Raw genomic sequence first — 21882 nt, 5'->3', positions numbered from 1 at the left:
TCGTTGAATCCACGCATAGAACTTAGAATTGCACTCTCAGTATATAGAATGCTCTATATGTTCCACCATATAGACACATCATAAGTTATCCATTGTTATAATCCTAATTTGATCAATGATCCTCTATATGAATGATCTACACTGTAAAGGGATTAGATTACCGTTACACCCTACAATGTATTTTATCCTTAAAACACTTAACCCTGTATAAATGATATTTCAGCTTATGTGAAATGAGTACTCCACCATTTATATTCGTTCGGTCAAGCTCGAAGGAGATCATCCTTTACTTACTATTCCCTAGATAGAAGCTATAGATTCTATGTTTATGTTAGCGCTCCCACTCAATTGCACTACCGTGTTCCCAAAATGTACGTATCACCCTGACCCAAAAGTAGGCTTAACTAACAAATCAAAGAACACGAATAGCCTCTTGATATTGAGCCTAATCATAACAGGATTAAGATCATTTGATCTAAGATCAACTAGACGATATTGACTTGAATAGATATTACGGTAAGTTTAATAAATCTAAGTCAAAGTTCAATATCGGTCCCTTCCGATGCATACTCCATGCACCCAACCTGAGCTTTACTTTAACCAATGCTCTGGAAAGAACATAACATTTCTCCAAATGCAAGTAAACTCTGTTGTAGATTATCATATCAGTAAAACCCTATGTCTGATAAATCTAGGAAACTTTATTCACATAGTCATGTTTACTTTCCAAAGTGTTGACGACACAATAAACAGGATCAAGTATGTGAAAAGGGTTTCAGATGAATTTATACATTATGTACATATAATCATGAAATAAATCATGTGAACCATGCAACATTAAATGTTATTTCTGATCTATATTAATAAGTAAATCTGATTATATTGAAATGAGTTTTATTTAGGGCATAAAACCCAACAACATGTTTACTGGGCAAAGGGTCGAGAGATTTTACTTGAGAGATATTATCTAAGAATTCATATTCAGAGATACTGTTGTAAGAGTTATAAGAAAAGGAACTTTTCTCCTTGTTCTTGAGTTAATACAAATAACGAGGATTAGACTATTACCGAACTGTTCGGGGCTGAACCTCTATAAAATTCCTATCTCTTTGTATTGCTTTATTATCTTTCAATCGTTATAAACTACTTGTCGCTTATCAAACTAGACTCACTGTCGTTGGCTAAAAGTGAGGTCAACAAAGCTAATATGAAAATATTGCAAAACACAAATATATATTTATTAAATTACAAATTTAATATTAATAATTAAGATTAAATAATAATTTTTTCTAAAAAATAATACAAATCTCTATAGAATAAATTAACAAATAAAATATGATTTTGTTTCATAAAAATATAATTCTACACAACTAATTTAAATTAAAAAAACCATAAACTAAATAAACTTCTAATTTATCTATATTTATCAAACTAAAAAAAAAACTTAAATTAAAAAAAAATCATAAATTAAATAAAATTCTAATCATCAATTAATCAATATATACAAAGGGAGGCGGTGACATGACACTCTAAAATTTCTACAAAGCTTGTTTTCTTTTTTCTCCTTAGTTCGCTCATTTTTTAATATTTTATTTGAGCATAAATTTACAAATTAATATTTTACTATTATTTTAATAATTTTTCTATAAAAATATCTATCATAAATTAATTATTTTTTTAAAAAAGCACATAATAATAAATATAAACTAAATTAATAATATTAAATTAAATAATTATTAAATTATTTATATATATACGTATTCATAACTATATATGTGTGAAGTTTAAGAGAGGAATGAGGCGGTGACATGGTCTCTCCAAAGCTATTTTTCTTTTTTCTCCTTAATTCTCTCATTTTTAATATTTTATTAGAGCATAAATTTACAAATTAATATTTTACTATTATTTTAATAAATTTTCTATAAAAATATCTATCATAAATTAATTATTTTTTTTTTATAAAAAACACATAATAATAAATATAAACTAAATTAATAATAGTAAATTAAATAATTATTAAATTATTTATATATACGTATTCATAACTATATATATGTGTGAAGTTTTTTTTTACTCTGCATAATATAGGAAAAGTGCTTTTTTTTTTTATAGAAGGAATTTACTATGAATCAAACATTATGAATTGAACCAAAAAAAAAAAAAACAAGTGTGAGATTACGTAGAAGAAACAAGTGTGAGATTATGAATCAAACTTTTTCATAATGTATTATTTTTATATCCCGATCATATAAAGTTGATATCATCATTGTAGTTTCTATTGATATCCTCAAATTTTTAAACTTAACACCCAATTTAACGTTCTGTTAGTTGATCAATAAAGTGTCATATATAAATATAATATTGGTCAAACTAATAATTCTTTTAGAAAAAATAATTTTAAAAAATAAAAATTAATTAAAATAAATTCATATTATTCAAAAAAGAAAAAACTTTATATACATATTAAATGAAATAAAAATTATTTTTTCCATCTTCTTCCAGCCATATTATTTTTATAAATTAATAATAATTTTTTTTTAAGGAGATTAATAATAAACTTTGATTCTCAATTCAAATGCTATCTTTTAATTCTGTTTTAATATATTCAAAATTTTCATTCCATAAACATTCTACTAATATTTTTCAATCAATGAAACGAAAAAGACAAACTTTAATTCCCGTATGAAAAATCTAACCCTCAATCCCAATAATTAATGAAAACAACATTAAATTTTAAATTCTCAAAATCTATAAAAATAAATAAATAAATAAATAAAAAACAGATATCATAAACACAAACAGTAGAACCCCAATAAAATACTAAAACTCAAACATTAAAAAAACACACAATAAAATTCGAACCCAGAACTTAACACACACACATCAAAATAAAAATTAAACCATAAATAAATCAAACCCAAACTCAAATTTGTCTTTTTCTTATTCTTTGGCTTGGTCTCTGTTCAAAACCATTAAATTGAGTACTAATAAAATTATAAAACTTTTAGGTTTAGAAATTTAAAGATTTATGCTACTATTTTTTGAATTTTGGTATTTATTAGCAATGAATTTATATTTTAAGTATTTACGTCACAAATTTTTTAATAAGAAAAGTTAAAATTTTAATATAATTTTATTAAGTAATTATATTAATTATAATACATAATTTTTTTTATATTTAATTTAAAATATTTTATACATCCTCTGCGAAAGGCGGGATGTTTACTAGTTTCTGTATATTTAGAGAAACTTACAAAAATACTGACTTTTGTCTCAATCTTTACAAAAATACTGTCACACGACATAAAATACTTTTATACTATCTTGGCCAATTTTATTTTTCTTTTATATTGTAAACACAAAAAAAATGAGGCCTCCATCTTCCACATCCACAGACAGAACCACCACAGGAATACCAGAACAATCGGAAAACAACCATTAATTCCGGTGAGATTGAGAAAAAAAAAGTGAAATCGACGTCAAATAAATAATCATGACAAAACAACTGTAAAACAACACTAAAACAAATCAAACAAAAGAAAGAAAAACATGATTAAAAAACTAAAAAATATTATGCACAACCTCAATACCCAATGCAATAGCAGTTATATTTGCAAGCCCAATCTTAAAAAATCAGAACAAAAAAACTACTAAAACAACATAAAAACAAATGTAAAACAATAAGCAGATATAATCACTTAGAAAAATATAAAAGAACCACACACCTCAAAACTTTTTTTTTAGTGAGCTCGTCAAATGTATTTTTAGGAGAACCAAAATAAAAAAATAACCACAAAATAACTATAGAGAAGGAAGAAGAAACGTATTTTATATCTTCCATCTTCCATACTCACGAACAGAATCACTACAGCACTACGAGAACACCCAGAAAACAATCATTAATTCTAGCAAGATGGAACAAGAAAAGTGAAATCGATGTTAAAAAAATAAATTATAAAAAACAACCGTAAAACAACACTAAAACAAATAAAAAAAACTAAAGAATAAACACAGTATATTGCAGCATGAAACTTACAAAAATATACAAAAAAAAAAAAAAATAATAAAAAATACCGATTAGTAATATTTTTATAAAAAAATAATAAAAATTAATATACCACGTAAATTTTCGTATATTTATCAAAGCTAAAAAGAAAGTCCACATTCTACATAATTTCTTAAAAAAAAAATTAAAAGAAAGCAATCGAAATGGAAAGAAAAGTATAAAAGTCCAGCCCAAGGTGGGGCCATACGCCCAGAAACAACACAAACTAGAAATGTTTCTCGATCATCGAACCCAAAGATCCGGACGAACAAAACCCAACATCAACCACAAACGAAAAGCCTCCCCAAACATAGACTACGCTGACTTGGGATAAACAAAAATAAATAAATATAAATATAAATAAAAAAATAAAAAAGTTCTTCAAAATTAAAAACACAACACGAACATATTCAACTTCTGACCTGGAAACAAAAAGTAAAAACTAAAAAACCAAAAAACAAAATTGAAAGATTTTTTTTATTTATTAAAAAAAATATATAAATCAAATTTTGGGTGTTGGGGTTCTTTCTCAATCCTATTAAACTTACATCTCATCAATTCGCACATGTTTGACATAATCACACCCATTCATTTAAATACTCCAAAACAAAACAAAAAAAATTAATAAAATTCAAAAGCAAAAACAAAAACAAAAATTAATAATTATAATTATGAAAGTTGGAATTAGAAGAGCGAGGAGGGACTGTTGGATTTTTTATGTCTTGAAATTCTTTTATTCAAGGAAAATAAGATTATTATTAATATTATTATTATTCTTTTTCGTACCAATCTCATCAGAAAAACTCGAACTTTTCTTTTTTGGTTGGGTTGGCATTTATTGTTTTAGTTTAATTAGTTTATTGAATGTTGTTAAAAATTGGTACTTTTATTCGTTGATAATTTTATGATGATAATTCTAAGCCTCACCCTTTTTGTTCCTTGACTATTACGGTGTTTTTGGGTTAAAAGAAAAGAAAAGAAAACAACAAATCAGATTCCTTTCTCTTTTTCTTCTTCCCCAAACCCTAGTTCTTTCGTCTCTCAGATCTTGATCGTCTTCTCCAATGGAGGCTGCCTCAGAAGAAGAAAACCAGATTAAGAATGATCATAATGTTAATAACAAGATCAATAGCTCTAATGAAGGACAGAGCAAACCTAAGCGTCAGATGAAGACTCCTTTTCAGCTTGAAACCCTAGAAAAGGCTTATGCTTGTATGTATAAATTTTTGCAAGTTTATTTCTTTTTTGGGATTTTTCTAATTTTGTTTTTATTTATTTCAAGTTTTTTTGAATAAATTTGATATTTGGGATTTTGATCAGTGGAGGCTTACCCGTCGGAGACGATCAGAGCCGAGCTTTCGAAGAAATTAGCCCTTACTGATCGGCAATTACAGATGTGGTTTTGTCACAGAAGGTTGAAGGACAAAAAGGATGGAGGACCCGCTAAAAAACAGAAGAAGATGGTGGTAGCAGCTATGCCGGAATCTCCTCCTATTGATGAGTTGAGAGTCGGAGCCGAACTGGGTAGTGATTATGGGTCGGGTTCGGGCTCCGGGTCCAGCCCATTTGGTCCTTCTGCTGAGTTAAGGAATGTGGCCTCGAGGAGCTTGGGTGATGACATGCCTCCAATAGGAAGGAGGTACTATGAGCCGAGACAGTCTAAGATGGAGCTTAGAGCTATTGCTATTGTGGAGGAACAAGTGGGTGAGCCATTGAGGGAAGATGGCCCGATTCTTGGGATAGAGTTTGATTCATTGCCGCCGGATGCATTTGGTGCACCTATAGGTATTAATACTACAGATTTTGTTGTATTTAATTGCTTGATGTTGTGACTGTATATAATCCTTAAATGTGATTATTAGTTTATTGTTAATATCTTTTTGAGACTTGGAAGTTTAGGTGGAAGTGTTAATAAATTTTGGACTTCTTTCAAGCTTAATATTACTTAATGGCAAAAGCATAGGCATTTTGATTGATGTAAATCAAAATGTGATAATACCCAAAACTTTCTAAATGCGCTTAGTTTGTGCTTGTTGCTTAGTTTAGCATTGTTTGACACTTGGTCAATGTTGAGAAATATCAGTTTCTACTTTCTGTCCAATGTTACCAGCTATAAAATCAGACCAATTGCGAAAGCTGTATGCCTGCTCTATTTTCATATCATTTATTTACGGATGCTGATTTGTCCTGTAATTTTGTGCAGTTGCTGAGCATAAGCGGTCTGGTCATAGATACGAGGGAAAATCATATGCCAAATCAAATAAAGTTTGTTCCTTTTCTTCTGTGTGTTTTATGTTGTCTTGATTAACATGCACCCATATGTATCAAATATGTTTTCCCAGGTAACTAATTTGAGGGTAATTTCAGGCTACTCCAAGAGCTGTCCACGAATATGCTTTTCTTCCTGATCCAAGCAGTGGCCATAATGATGCCTATGGACAAGTTTCCCAATCTCATATTCATAATTCGGGAAATGAACAGCTACCCAGGTCTCAAGGTCATGGTTCTCGTGTTCGCCATTCATCTGGACCAGACAAACAAATAATTCCCTTCCCTTCACCATCTGTTGATGATACCAGTCTGCCAAAGGATTCTTTCACAAATATTAGAGTGAATCCTCATATCAGTGATAACCCAATTATTTCACCAGAAAATAATTATATGTTACCTGATGGACAAATTTGTCCTAATGAAGCTGTTTTAAGGTTGGAGAGAAAACGCAAGGTATGCAAAGTGTTGTGGGTATGTTAATGTATGGTATGGTGTATCTTTCCTATAAGGATTGATCATATTATTATTGACCTTTTGCAGTTGGAAGAAGCTAGAATTACAAAAGAAGCTGAAATTCAGGAGATTCGGATGAGAAAAGAGCTTGAGAAACAAGAAAATCTAAGGAGAAAGGTATACCTTTGTTTTTTTTTGGGTGGGTGGGTGGGTTGATGTTTATTATATGCGACTAGAGCTTTTTGTACTGATATTTGAACATTCTGTCTTTAGCATGAGGAACGATTGAGGAAAGAAATGGAAAGGCAAAATCGTGAAAGGCGGAAGGAGGAAGAGAGGTTGATGCGTGAGAAGCAGCGCGAGGAGGAGAGATCAAAACGTGAACAAAAGCGTGAAATGGAACGAAGAGAAAAGTTTTTGCAAAAAGAGTGTTTGAGAGTAAGTAAGGAGCCTTTAGTGCTTCTTATTCTTATTTTTGTTTGGGACAGGTGATAATTTTCTACTCTTTCTTTTTGGTATTCTTTGTTTTATGAATATATTTGAAGTTGGAGAAGAAGAGGCAGAGAGAAGAGCTTCGCAAAGAGAAAGAGGCAGTGAGACGCAAAGCTGCCCTTGAGAAAGCTACTGCACGTAGAATTGCTAGAGAGTCAATGGAGCTGATTGAGGATGAACAACTTGAGTTGATGGAGATAGCAGCTGCACAAAAGGGGTTACCCTCCATAGTCTCTCTTGATCATGACACTTTGCAAAGTCTTGAATCACTCAGAGGTAGACTTGCTTTGCTTTGTAGAATTTTTTGTAAATTTAAAGCTGTTTGAATCTTCATGACTGTCGGAGCTTAATCTTGGGTAGTTTATTATTCATCATTTATGGATCATCATTATTTGGCCTCCTTTTCCACTTTTGTTATATCTACTGTCAAAATCTATTTTGTCTAACGGTAATTCTTCTGCACTCTGTTGCGCTTAGATTTTTTGGTTGCTTTCCCACCCAAGTCTGTGCAGTTGAAAAGACCATTTGCAATTCAGCCATGGACCAATTCAGAGAAGAATATTGGCAACCTTCTAATGGTATGTTCTTATATGTTTCTCCCTCCAAACTTTAGGTGATCCCATCCTTCTTGCATTGGAAAGTCATCAAGTGGTATTCCTAAGTTTTCATTTATTAATTTTAATGTTTAAATGTTGTCGTTGTCTCTTTTAGGTTTGGAGATTTTTAATTACTTTTGCCGATGTTCTTGGGTTATGGCCTTTTACTATTGACGAGTTTGTTCAATCTTTTCATGACTATGTAAGTCACTTGCATTTATGGTTTGGTTTATTTGTTTGGCAATTTCATCTTTCCTTCTGCCATTTTTCTTTTCTGATATTGGACTATTGTGCTATCAGGATTCAAGGTTATTAGGTGAGATTCATGTTTCTCTCTTGAAGCTGATAATAAAAGATATTGAAGATGTTGCTAGGACACCTTCTAGTGGATTAGGAATGAGCCAAAATGGAGCAGCTAATCCTGGTGGTGGACATCCAGAGATTGTTGAAGGGGTAACTTCTGTTCTGTGCTTATGCATTCAACTTTTTACTGATTATTGTAAAACCAATTTAATGTTCATTCTCTCTTTCAGGCGTACACATGGGGCTTTGATATACGTAACTGGCAGCGGCACTTAAATCCGTTAACATGGCCTGAGATATTCCGGCAATTAGCACTTTCTGCAGGCTTTGGGCCACAGTTGAAGAAGAGGAGTATAGCATGGTCATACTTGCCTGATAATGATGAGGTTTGCTATCTATTTTGCTTTTCTTTCTCACAGTACGCTTTTTATGAGTATCTTCCAAATAAAAAAGGTATGCATCTTTGTGCTGCTCAACCATGATAGAATGTGAGCCAAATTTTTTAGGAACAAACTCTTAAAAATATATATTTTCATGTGTACAGATGAAAATGAGTAGAGGAGGATATTTTGCATCCAAAATTATAAATGAACGCAATGAAGAAGAAGTTAAACCTTCTGTAGAGAAAAAAATATGCTAGTTCTCGTTTTCTCTCCGCCACTTGGCCTAGCATTCATTGCTTTTACTGATGCATGATATGTGTTATTGATAATGTCAGGGAAAAAGTTGTGCAGATGTAATTTCTACTATTCGTAGTGGTTCAGCTGCTGAAAATGCATTTGCCCTCATGCAAGAAAAAGGTTTATTACTTCCACGAAGATCTAGACATCGATTGACTCCTGGAACTGTCAAGTTTGCAGCTTTTCATGTTCTTTCACTTGAGGGAAGCAAGGGTTTGACAGTGCTGGAGCTAGCAGAAAAAATTCAGGTAAGATCTTCATTAACATTAACAGATCATGTTTATTAAACTGGCTCGCATTTAGTCTAATGCAAGGCAATTATTTGATTTCCTGTTCTTTTCTGTTTTGGATCTAAGAAATCTGGGCTTAGGGACCTGACAACAAGCAAAACTCCAGAGGCATCAATTTCAGTTGCTTTGACAAGGGATGCGAAGCTTTTTGAGAGAATAGCACCTTCAACATATCGTGTTCGAGCTGCTTACAGAAAAGACCCTGCTGATGCTGAAGCTATACTTTCAGCTGCTCGAAAGAAAGTACAAGTATTTGAAAATGGGTTTTTGGCCGTCGAAGATGTAGATGAGGTTGAAAGGGATGAAGACTCTGAATGTGAAGATGTTGATGAGGATCCTGAAGTTGATGATTTAGCTACTCCATCTAGTGTAAACATAATAACTGAAGATTACAAAGAATTAAATACTTGCTCCGGAAGTGGAAAAGATAATTTATGCAATGATGTTGCTCTAGTTCCGCAAACTGAGTTTGATAAGGATTCTTTATCTGTACCTTTGAGTGGTTCCCAGGATGCAAAATGTCTAAGTGCCACGCCTGTGTGTTTTGTTGGTAGTGAAGATGTAAGAGGCAGTGCCCCCGATGAAGAAAATATTGAAATTGATGAAAGCAATTCGGGTGAATCTTGGATTCATGGTCTCACAGAAGGTGAATACTCTGATCTCAGTGTGGAGGAGCGTCTTGATGCTATTGTTACACTAATCGGTATTGCAAATGAAGGAAACTCGATCCGGCTTGTTCTCGAGGTATTGATTTGAGACCATCTTTTGAAAAAAAAAAATATATGTTCATTTCATCATTTGCTTTACTGGAATTTGACATCCCGTTTTTGGCAGGATCGCTTGGAGGCAGCTAATGCTCTCAAAAAGCAAATGTGGGCAGAAGCACATGTTGACAAAGGTCGCCTGAAAGAAGAGAATGTAATTAAAGTAGATTTCTCATCTCAAGTGGGAGGCAAGGCTGAAATGCACCTTGCAAGGTCTGCTGCAGATGGCAGTCAAAGTCCATTACCTGATATTGATAATAGAAATACTGATATGTCCCTCAGTGTTGCAGAAAATCAAAGATCAGTTTATGATTTGAATAGTTTACAGACTGACCTCAACACTTTGCCTGCTGACAAAGCCTCAGTAGCTCATGAATTTTCCACTGGTCCTGACAACTTTCTAACTCAGCAGCTGGCATTTGCATCTAAAAGATCACGCTCACAATTGAAATCTTATATTGCCCATAGAGCTGAAGAAATGTATGTGTACAGGTCCTTGCCTCTTGGTCAAGATCGTAGACGCAATCGGTATTGGCAATTTGTTGCGTCTGCTTCCAGCAATGATCCAGGTTCAGGCAGGGTCTTTGTTGAATTGCATGATGGAAATTGGAGGATTATTGACACTGAAGAGGTATGCATTTATTGTCTTGTTCTAATTTGGTGTTATATATTTCTGTTTGTTACTCACCATTCTTTGACAGAATATTTTGTTTGTATTTTTGCATTGATAACATTACATTTTTCATGTGGTGTAAAGTAAAATATTATGTTCCAAACTTCTAGGTAATATGTAAATTAGTGTGAAGAGGATTTGGTAACCCTATTTTATGGTCAATCTATTTAATGAGATGGTTCTTGTAGTATATTTTTTCTGCAGCTGAAGAAGTTAATTATATTATATTCAATGTCAATAGAACAAAATTCACATAGGGCAAGGGTTTGCCTATTCACCAAAATCGACAACCTCTTTTTATATTTTCCTTTTCTTTTTTGCTTCGAATCTTTTCTTTTTCTTTTTTCCCCCTTTCTTTATAGTGTTTTTGCTTTGAATCTTTTCAGATATTTCAACTACAGTTCTGACATGCATCTTTTCTTTTTTTGTGTTTTCTTTTCCTAACTTTCAATGTCTGGTATCTTCTATTTTCTCACAAAAGCATCCATCTTTCTTGTTTTCCTCCATAATTAAGATATTTGAGTCATTATCATTGGCTGAATATATGTTTTTCATTGGCGTTAGATTTTTTTTTGGCTAAAATGTGAGAAATGCATATGATATGATTGATTGTTCCAATCATTCCTTATAACTTATTGACTTACTTTTACATGTAGGCCTTTGATACCCTTTTGACGTCTTTGGATGCACGTGGAATCAGGGAATCTCATTTGCGCTTAATGTTGCAAAAGATTGAGACATCCTTCAAAGAAAATGTTCGTAGGAGTGTCCAGTATTCAAGTACTACAGGCAGAGGTCTGACTGCTGTAAAATGTGAAACTGATGGCACAAAATATAGTCCTGATTACCATACTGGTTTTGACAGCCCTGGCAGCATCATTTGTGGTACGAATTCTGATTCAGATAATTTGGAAACATCAACATCTTTCAAAATTGAACTTGGCAGAAGCGACTCTGAGAAGAAGGCTGCCTTGAAAAGGTATCATGATTTTCAGAAGTGGATGTGGAACGAATGTTTAAATTCATCAACACTTCGTGCCCTGAAATATGGGAAAAAGAGGTCTGCACAACTTTTGGAAATCTGTGATTTCTGTATCATTTCTTATTACTTTGAGGACTCCCATTGTGTTTCTTGCCATCAAACTTTTCATACCACCAGCAACGATCTAAAGTTCTCACAACACGTAATTCAATGTAAAGAGGAAAGAAAGTCAGATCCTAGGAATATTCATGTTTTAGATACTTCTCTTCCACTGGGAAGCAGACTACTTAAGGCCTTATTAGCCGTGGTTGAGGTGAGATGATAAAACCATAACAAAGCTTTTGAAAGTACTTCCATGTTTAATATAACAAGCTGATATTATTCTTAATTCTTATTGGTATTTAGTTACTAACGTTTCTTTTCGTTATGCAATTTACAGACATCAGTTCCACCAGAAGCTCTTCATTCGTTCTGGACCTTAGACCATCGAAAGTCTTGGGGTCGGAATTTAAATGCTTCTTTCTCCAGTGAACAACTTCTACAGGTATACCTTCCTTTTAAGTTTTATGCTTTATTATGATGGTTCATGTATTGAGTTCATACAGATCAGTGTATTGTGGTGTATGCATCCCTAGGTAGTGACCCTTACTTCTTGAGCACCTCTAAAGTGTTGATGTGAAATTCATACAGTTTGATTATCTATTTTCTATATTGTTCTAATGTATATATCTTGTCATGTACATGTATTTGGTTAGTTATAACAATAATTGTTGTGTACTTAATGACCAGGATGCTTCTGTAGTTTCACTAATTAAATTTGCTCGAATCTCATCAAAATGTTCATTTAACAAGAAATTCATCTGTGGTTTAATCATCTTATGATTAAGATCTGATGGCTTTTTTTTTTCCCCTTCTATGTGATTATTGTAACTTGTTGTTTACTGAGTGCTGATATGGACCTACCTTGATACAGATATTGACTATATTTGAGGGCAGCATAAGGCGAGACTTTCTTTCATCGACCTTTGCTGCAACGGACGAGTTGTTGGGGTCCCGCAATTGTTCAAGTAATGCTTTACATGATTATTCAGACCACGGATCGGTTTCCATACTTCCATGGATTCCCCTTACCTGTGCAGCTGTGGCTTTGAGACTTTTTGAGCTTGATGCATCTATAACCTATCTACCTGAGGAGAAACCTGAACCAGCTGAGGATAAGGAATTTGGAGAATACATTGTGAGTGTTCCTCCCGTTGGAAGGGGCCAAATGTGCTTGTGTAGTATTGCATTAACCCTAGATTTCTTCTAATCACAGTCAGTCTTCCTTTGCACGGTTTCCATGTGCCATGTACTTATTTCTTATGTGGGGTTTGATTAAGTCTCAATGTTGTGGTGTCTGGCAAGTTGCCAACACCGAAAATATTCTAATGAGATATCTATGCGATTTAGAACAATGCTAACTTGTAATTTATTTGTGTTTCACAGAAGCTTCCTTCGAGGTTTACTCCTCAGAGCAATGATAAAGATATTGAACTGAACCAGCTAGACTACAATGAATATGTGAGAGAAGAGAACTATTCTCAGAAAAGTCTACAAAATAATTATAAACGTGGGAGAGGGGGTCGTGATCAAGCACGTGGTAAAAAGTTGCAGAAAAGGGCTAATGGCTCTAAGTCTGCTGTGGCCCGGAGAAATTCTAATCAAGGATTAAGGCAGCCAGGAAGAACACTTAAACAAGTGGGTGGAAGAGGTCGCCGGACTGTTCGAAAAAGAAGACCAGAGAGCAAGGTGGTTGAGGAGACAGTGCCTGTACATATGGTTGACATTCACAGTAGTCCTGAGAGTGGAGGAGAATCAACTAGAAATTTCGGTGAAGATTGGAATTATGAAAAGGTTGATGCAGATCATTATATGGATGATGATAACATCATCGGTGAAGATGCAATGGAATCCGATGACAATGCCCAAGAAGAAGAATATGAACAAGGAAACTGGGAGGTGAGTTATAATGGTGTTGCCAGTGATTGGAATGGAGGGCTAATGGACGAGAGCGATGAGGATGAGGATGAGGATGAGGATGATGCAGATGCAGATGCTTTCGAAGAGGATGATAATGGCATGGCAGAGGTTGAAGAAGATTCAGAGGGTGATGTTGATGTGAGTGAGGATGACGGCTCGGATGAAATACAACATCCTCAAAATATTGAAGGCTCTGATTTTTCAGCTTCAGAAGACTACAGCGATTAAGGTGTCAATAATCAGGTGATTGCCAGTCAACTTAACCCGTTGCTGCATAAGATTTTTTGTTGTGCAGCCTCCCTAGTGGCCAATTTCGTATTTAGGGAAGGGAGATTGAGCGAGTTTCCCCTTGTTTTTTTTTTTTCCAATTTTTTGGTTCACGATTTTTAATTCTTTAGTCAGTTGATTAGATCCCAGGATAGATTGCACTTGTAATTGGATAAGGAAATAGGCATATTGTATAATCACGTAACAGAGAAAATATCAATAGTTAAATATCTAATAAAGGTTAATCACCTTATACTTAAAAAAGTTAGGATGGTTGGTGTCTCTCTTCTATATTATTCATTGAACCGTGATGGAAGGCTTTTTCTTTCTCTGGTGTTTCTTTTTTTTTTTTTAAAAAAAAGAACATGTAAATCTTTCCTTAAGAGAGCGTTCAGTACAATAAGGTGGTGTTTTATTTGAGGTAATGGAAGAGAATGGAAACGAAACAACTTTTATTTTATTTGTTTGTTTGGTTTCATTTTATAGTATTGGAATGTTATTTCTATTCTAGTTATGTTTTCATTTATTTTCACTAAATGCCACTTAATAGGGTGTTTCTTATGTGAGTTTGAGTTGGAGAGAGTATAGCTGACTTGGAGAGAATGTGAAGCTTAGGGGGGCATTTGGTACAAGGGGTTTAAAATAATCTGATTAAGGGGAATATTATGAAGGAGAATATGATTACTTGTAAATTTATTAATATCTATGGGAATATTTAATTAGATTACTGTTAATTAAATTATAGTGTTTGATTGAGCACTTAATTAGATTATAGTGTTTGATTGAGCACACGAAATTTATATATTATTGTAGAAAAATTAAATAGTAACTATTATATCTTTTTTATGTTAATTAAATATAAAACATAATAAATATTCATAAAAATTTATACAATTAATTAAAAAAATTAATGTCATTTTATTTGAGATTAATTTAAATGAATATCATTCATATATATTTTTTACATTTATTTATGTAAAATTATTAAAGTAATTGAATAAGTATAGATAAAAGTTATATTTAAATAAATTTTAAGAAAAAGTTAAAATGAGAACAAATCTCCATGCATTTATTAATAAATAAGAAAATAGTCTAAAATATTTAAGTTTAAAAATTACATTTTTTGTGTTTATTAATAATAAATATTCTTATTAAAAAAAAAGCTAAAATAAAACCCACTCTAACATTAGGAGGAAATCAATCTTACTCTAACATCCCTAAGAGGAAATCAAGTTTAAATTGTTCTTCTAAAGTAAAGAAGTAATCGATGTGGGGTTGATTTGAAATTAGAAGTTTTTCGATTTTAAGTCGTTGTGAATTTGTGAGCCCATCAACTTTTTTGATCTCTTCATATAGATTCATTCTCCTAGCAGTACCATCAACTTCATGTTGAAAACAATCAACAAGTTTTCTAATAGAATCACTTGCAGAAGCTTGCATAGTACTAAATTCTTGCACTGACTTAAAAAATAGTTCAACCAATGGATCTCCACTATTTGATTTTGTCTTAGCCTTTCGAGCTGTTTGGCTTGATGGTATATTGCTATTCATGCTTGCATTAGCATTCATCTCATCAAGTGTATCAAAGGGATCATAGTCATCATTCCAACCATTATTTATCTTTTCTGTAATTTCATCAAGTGTTTCAGAGAATCCCATTGCACCATCTCCAGTAGCATGATCTTTTCCATATACTATAGCCAGTTCATTATAATACGGAAATGACTTGTTTAATAATCTTTTTGCAGTTGGATGACTCTACAAAATTATATAACATTAAACTAAAAAAATAATGAATGATTAATTAAACAATTAATGAAATAAATTTTTTCTATAGTAACTAACCTTAACCCACTCATCAAACACAATTTTATCAGCTACCACACATTTGAGTTCCTCACTCCAACCAAAACCACTAGTAGAAGGTCCCAACATATCAGAATTTGCCGTATATTGTCTCTTCAATATCTTGAGACGAGAGTCAATGTGTGGCTGCGCTTTAATTCCAGAATTTGGAATTTTGTCATTCATCATTTTTCAAGTTGTTGCAGATATACAGGCTTGAATGTACCATTATCAGCCTTCCACTTTCCGCTGTTACACACATTTCTATCAAACATTCCACTAACTTTAAAATCTTCTATGAAAGTCTATTGATGTTTTTTTCCACCAATTGGCATCGATTGAAAAGTGGCTTCCATGATATCTCCTACAAGTTAATAAATCATTATCAAGAACTAAAGATAAAACAAAGTAAAATAGATATTTTAACAAACATTAACATATATCTTGATCAATTAAAAAATAATTCATCGTAAATACAAAAATATCAATTACAACTCTTTACAAAAATTAAGAAGCATTTAAAAAGTAAGTTTTAATTAGTAATAAAACTTAAAACTATCAAAATAGGATTTATAAACGTCGATTTCCTTGCCATTACTCAAACATTTCTCTAGCTAAATTATCCCTCCAAGCTGTCCAAGCATCTGGTGGTTCAATATATGTGTAACAATCATTATCTACATGTTAAGCAAAAATTTCACATTTAGAATATTAAAAATAAATGCAAAACACAATTTCACCTATGCTGAATTTATAGCATAAGAGTTTATTAATTTAAGTTCGACCCATCTAAGATTATAAGAATAATCTCTTAATTACAATCCTCTCATATAAAGGAAATACCCTTTGATTCCAATTACGATGATATTAAATAATTAAAATAATTTGGGGAAAATTTGGGGTAAATTTGGAATTGCAGCTGAACTCAGTCCATTTAATTAACCGAGCTGCCTACATACCTTCTTTGTGAAGGATCAAGCCACTTGTAGTTCAGAATGCAGTATTTTAGAATTTGGATATAAGGATTCCAGTAGATGACCACTTTCAGGAATCCTGTGCTATTTTGAGAATTTGGAAAAATTCCTAAGTGTATGACCTTTTATGGAATTTTGAGAGTTGTGTTTTATACCATTTTGCGGTGTTGGCGACTGCACTTAGTCTTAGCAACTAAGTTGCCTACGTATCCTTTTATAGGAATCAAGTCAAACGTAGTTTAGAGTTTTTAATTTTTTGTGAGGTGAATGACCTCTTTTTCTTTGGAATGCCATTTAATTTGTTATGGCTTTGAATTTTAGTGCACTTTTTAATTTTTAGGTAAAATTACCATTTTTGAGATTTTTGTGAGGTTAATGACCTCTTTGAAATTTAGTGAGGTGAATGACCTCTTTAATTGGTTGATTTTAGTGAGCTCATTTGGAATTTTGTGCCATTTTGTATGGCTTTAGAACTTTACCACTTTTTGTGATAAATTTGAGTTTGGAGATCTTTTAATCATCTTTTGTAAATTTTAGAATTTTACCACTTTATTTTTGTGATGAAATTCAGTTTTGCAATCTTTCTATTATTTTTAGAAATAAAAAGATTATTTGGCTGATATTTAATTATCTATTCCAAAATTTGAAGAATAATGATAATCGTTTATCCCATATTGAATAATATCTTAAATCTAAATCACTTTAAGATTTAAAATAATATGATAATGTATGAGATATTTAACTTATTGAATAATATCAATATCTTATAATTCAATTTGAATTATAGAGATTTAAAGATATTAAATAAATTTATATTTGTATATATATATATATATATCTTCCCATTGATACAACGTACAACACAGATATACATACTTTTATACAAAAGCAAGTGTTTTATATTAGTAAAATAGAAGAAAACATCATTCCGCTTTCCTTTACACTGTAAGTCCTTCTCATTCACATCCTTTTAAATTTAATCAATCAACAATCAACACACATATTATATTTGACATGCACGTATGGGTCTATGTATGGATCTATTTGACAACAAAATTTTCTCACTTCAATACCCATTACATATACCTATTACCTATACAGTTATGCTACATATATATAATGAATGACCTTGAGCCTTATAGTCTCTTCATCATACAATATGATGATGTATACACAATATATATAAATATATACATTTTTTTTTTGGAAGAAATATATAAATATATACATACATGAACGATTATTATATAGGCATACTTATATTATTGGTTCCATTCTCAGTCCGATTGGTTTGAAACCCTTACAAATTTTGGACTATAATATATAGAAGAAAAATATATATATATATATAAGTTTAATCAAAATTGTATATCACTTTTCAGGTTTGGACTTCACGAGAATTTTACAACCAATTTTGATCATATTGCAATCGTAGTGCTTTTTTTGAGAAGGTATTTACTATATGGTAAAAATTGATCACATTAAAATTTTGGGGCATTCAACAAGAAAGTTAAATTTCGATCTTTTTCGGTTGGAGATTTAGTGCTTACTATGAAACGACCAATTGTCATAACTAGAAGGATGAAAGGCAAATTTGAGGCAAAATGAGAAGGACCTTATGTTGTTACTAAGGTCTTCCTAAGAGGAGCATATGAACTTTCAAATTCAGAAGGCCGACGCGTTTATCCGTGTGTTAATGGGAAGTTCATCAAAAAGTTCTACACTTAAACAAAAAGATATTTACCCATGGTGTAGACAGCGCACTTATAAAAAGAAAAAAGAAAAGAGTGTGCAATGAACTACGTAAGGCTTGATCCCACTCCGGGTACGTAGGCAATCTACTTTATAACTAGGCCCAGCCACACAAAATAAAAAATTATCTCCTAAAAAAAAATTGTAAAGAACTACGAACGACTTGATCCCTTAAAAGGGTACGTAGGCAATCTGAACAAAAATTGGATGCAGCCACAAAATTAAAAAAAAATATATTATTTATTCCTCCTAACAAAAGTGTCAAAATTCTAAAAGGTCTAAATGACAAAATACTATTAGTCCTTAAGGCTAATAAACAGAAAAAAGCTAACTAAAACTAAAACTAAAGCTAAAAAGTTTTAGAAGCAAAGTTGTAAGATCTTCAGTCCATCTGGAGAAATAAAGTCAAAGCCCCGAGTCTCCTCTGGATTTCTTCTTCTTGAATCTTGAGTGTTGCTTTCGCTCTCTCAGCTTCATGGAATTTTTCTACACTAGCTTGGTCCTTTGACCGACTTATCTCCTCAGCGAGATGTTGTTGCTCCTTCAAGGAATCTTTGTGACTAGAAAGATCTACCTCAAACGATGCTTTATTGGCTTCGAACTCAACTCGTCGTTGTTGTATGGCTAGTTCCGCTGCAATAATCTCTGCTTCCTTTGCTTCAAAATCTTCAAAATCCTTTGTCTTGTTAGTGATAGATATGGACAAATGATCTATAGCTGCCAAATTATCCTTATCACGACGGAGAAGATCCATGATAAGAGATTCATCAAGGCTAAGGGCATTCTCAACAACTTGAGCAGAAGCGAGAGACTTTTCTTGGGCCTTGAGCAAATCATTGACAGAGTCAGTGAACCATGCAACCTCTGCTAAACCACATTTATAATGCCCGTCACTGGTGCTAACTACATCGATGTTGAATCGGACATTGGATCAGAAAATGACCATTTTTTAGCTCCACATTTCAAACGAGTGAAACGTGCAAAGCATGATGATTCTAGTCGTATTGAAGATGTCTCCTTCCCACTTTCTCAGAGTTCAGAGATGCCGCCATCTGATACTTGCTTTATAGCTTCTAGCTCTAGGGATGAAGAAATTATCGATTTTGACGGGTCTGATGATTATGTTGACAAGGGTTTTGACAATGAGGCATTGCCTACAGAGCCAGCCATTCTACCAAAACCGATTGTCTCAGCAAAGACAGATGTTCCATCATCAGTTGTTCCCTCAGATTCGCTTATTCCTCGACCGGACCCAGTGTTGACAGTGTCAGCTTCAGCAATCACCAACTCAGACTTGAATGAGCATACCAAAAAGTTTGTGATTGAATGCATGAAAGACATTCTTCATTTGCCATCTTCTCCTTTGACCACATCAGATATTTCAAAACATCGTGCTGACGTGAGTATGCAACTCGACGTGTTGAGTACCCTTTGCGGGCATTATAAATGTGGTTTAGCAGAGGTTGCATGGTTCACTGACTCTGTCAATGATTTGCTCAAGGCCCAAGAAAAGTCTCTCGCTTCTGCTCAAGTTGTTGAGAATGCCCTTAGTCTTGATGAATCTCTTATCATGGATCTTCTCCGTCGTGATAAGGATAATTTGGCAGCTATAGATCATTTGTCCATATCTGTCACTAACAAGACAAAGGATTTTGAAAATTTTAAAGCAAAGGAAGCAGAGATTATTGCAGCGGAACTAGCCATACAACAACGACGAGCTGAGTTCGAAGCCAATAAAGCATCGTTTGAGGTAGATCTTTCTAGTCTCAAAGATTCCTTGAAGGAGCAACAACATCTCGCTGAGGAGATAAGTCGGTCAAAGGACCAAGCTAGTGTAGAAAAATTCCATGAAGCTGAGAGAGCGAAAGGAACACTCAAGATTCAAGAAGAAGAAATCCAGAGGAGACTCGACGCTTTGACTTTATTTCTCCAGATGGACTGAAGATCTTACAATTTTGCTTCTAAAACTTTTTAGCTTTAGTTTTAGTTTTAGTTAGCTTTTTTCTGTTTATTAGCCTTAAGGACTAATAGTATTTTGTCATTTAGACCTTTTAGAATTTTGACACTTTTGTTAGGAGGAATAAATAATATATATTTTTTTTTATTTTGTGGATGCATCCAATTTTTGTTCAGATTGCCTACGTACCCTTTTAAGGGATCAAGCCGTTCGTAGTTCTTTACAATTTTTTTTTTTTTTAAATTTTGTGTGGCTGGGCCTAGTTATAAACTAGATTGCCTACGTACCCGATGTGGGATCATGCCTTACGTAGTTCATTGTACACTCGCCCTTTTTTTTTAAGTGCGCTGTCTACACCATGGGTAAATACCTTTTTGTTTAAGTGTAGAACTTTTTGATGAACTTCCCATTAACACACGGATAAACGCGTCGGCCTTCTGAATTTGAGTGTTCATATGCCCCTCTTAGGAAGACCTTAGTAACAACATAAGGTCCTTCCCATTTTGCCTCAAATTTGCCTTTCATCCTTCTAGTTATGACAATTGGTCGTTTCACAGTAAGCACTAGATCCCCAACTGAAAAATATCGAAATTTAACTTTCTTGTTGAATGCCCTAGCTACCTGGGCTTGGTAAATTTTGAGCTTTTGTTGAATAGCAAGCCGCCTTTCATCTAATGCTTCAAGCTCGGCTAGACGGACTTGCACATTTTCATCTGGGTTTGTTAGTTGAGTAGCAATTCTTAATGAAGGTATTTGTACCTCCAAAGGTAACACTGCCTCAGACCCAAACACCAAGTTATAAGGTGTACAACCAGTCGCAGTCCTCACAGTGGTTCTATAAGCCCACAAAGCTTTTAGGAGGCGTTCATGCCAATTCCTCTTATTCTTTGTCGCTGTCTTCTTCATGATTTTGCATAACACTTTGTTAAATGCTTCTGCTTGACCGTTTGAAGACGGGTTTTAGCTAGCCGAGAAACTGTGCTTGAATTTGTATTTGTTCATCAACTTGACCATCGCCTTACATTTGAAATAAAGGGCATTGTCGAAGATAATTTTTGAAGGAACCCCGTATCGGTAAATTACGTGGGTCCTTATAAAATCAGCGACATCTTCCGCCCGTACTTCTTTTAGTGGTACGGCTTCGACCCATTTAGAGAAGTAATCTGTGATGGCCAAAATATACTCATGGGCTTTGGAAGAGGGTGGTGTAAAAGGACCAATGACGTCCATTCCCCAAGTTTCGAAAGGCCATGACAGTATAGAAGGATGGAGTGGTTGAGGGGGTTGATGGATGAAATCTCCATGTAATTGGCATGACTTACAACATTTAGCAAAATTAATTGCATCTTGAACCATAGTAGGCCAATAGTAACCCAACCGCTTTAATTGAGTCGACAATTTTGGGCCGGCTTGATGGGCGCCACATGTACCAGCATGAGTCTCTTGAAGTGCATGTGCCGCTTCTTCTATCGAGAGGCATCTCAATAATATCCCGTCGAATGAACCCTTGTATAATGTG

General features: G+C 33.3%; 2 protein-coding genes across 2 annotated transcripts; one reads left to right on the top strand and one right to left on the bottom strand.

The window, feature by feature from the left end:
- Positions 1–4465: 4465 nt before the first annotated feature.
- LOC115697310 (homeobox-DDT domain protein RLT1) lies at positions 4466–14295 on the top strand. Its single transcript, XM_030624257.2, has 18 exons — positions 4466–5257; positions 5366–5830; positions 6249–6310; positions 6413–6769; positions 6857–6946; positions 7043–7207; positions 7315–7537; positions 7739–7839; positions 7973–8059; positions 8158–8310; positions 8391–8546; positions 8879–9088; positions 9197–9874; positions 9965–10525; positions 11224–11862; positions 11989–12093; positions 12523–12786; positions 13035–14295. The coding sequence occupies exons 1-18, from the start codon at positions 5110–5112 to the stop codon at positions 13794–13796; spliced, it is 5226 nt and encodes a 1741-aa protein (XP_030480117.1). The 5' UTR covers positions 4466–5109; the 3' UTR covers positions 13797–14295.
- Positions 14296–15038: 743 nt separating this feature from the next.
- On the bottom strand, positions 15039–15869 carry LOC115696436 (uncharacterized). Its single transcript, XM_030623338.1, has 2 exons — positions 15681–15869; positions 15039–15593 (listed from the first exon to the last, which is right to left on the bottom strand). The coding sequence occupies exons 1-2, from the start codon at positions 15867–15869 to the stop codon at positions 15039–15041; spliced, it is 744 nt and encodes a 247-aa protein (XP_030479198.1).
- Between the last annotated feature and the right edge of the window lie 6013 nt (positions 15870–21882).

Source organism: Cannabis sativa, chromosome 7 (genome assembly GCF_029168945.1).
Source record: "Cannabis sativa cultivar Pink pepper isolate KNU-18-1 chromosome 7, ASM2916894v1, whole genome shotgun sequence".
Classification (NCBI taxonomy): domain Eukaryota; kingdom Viridiplantae; phylum Streptophyta; class Magnoliopsida; order Rosales; family Cannabaceae; genus Cannabis; species Cannabis sativa.
The sequence above is the reverse complement of the archived record's forward strand: the minus strand, read 5'-3'. Positions and strand labels throughout refer to the sequence as shown.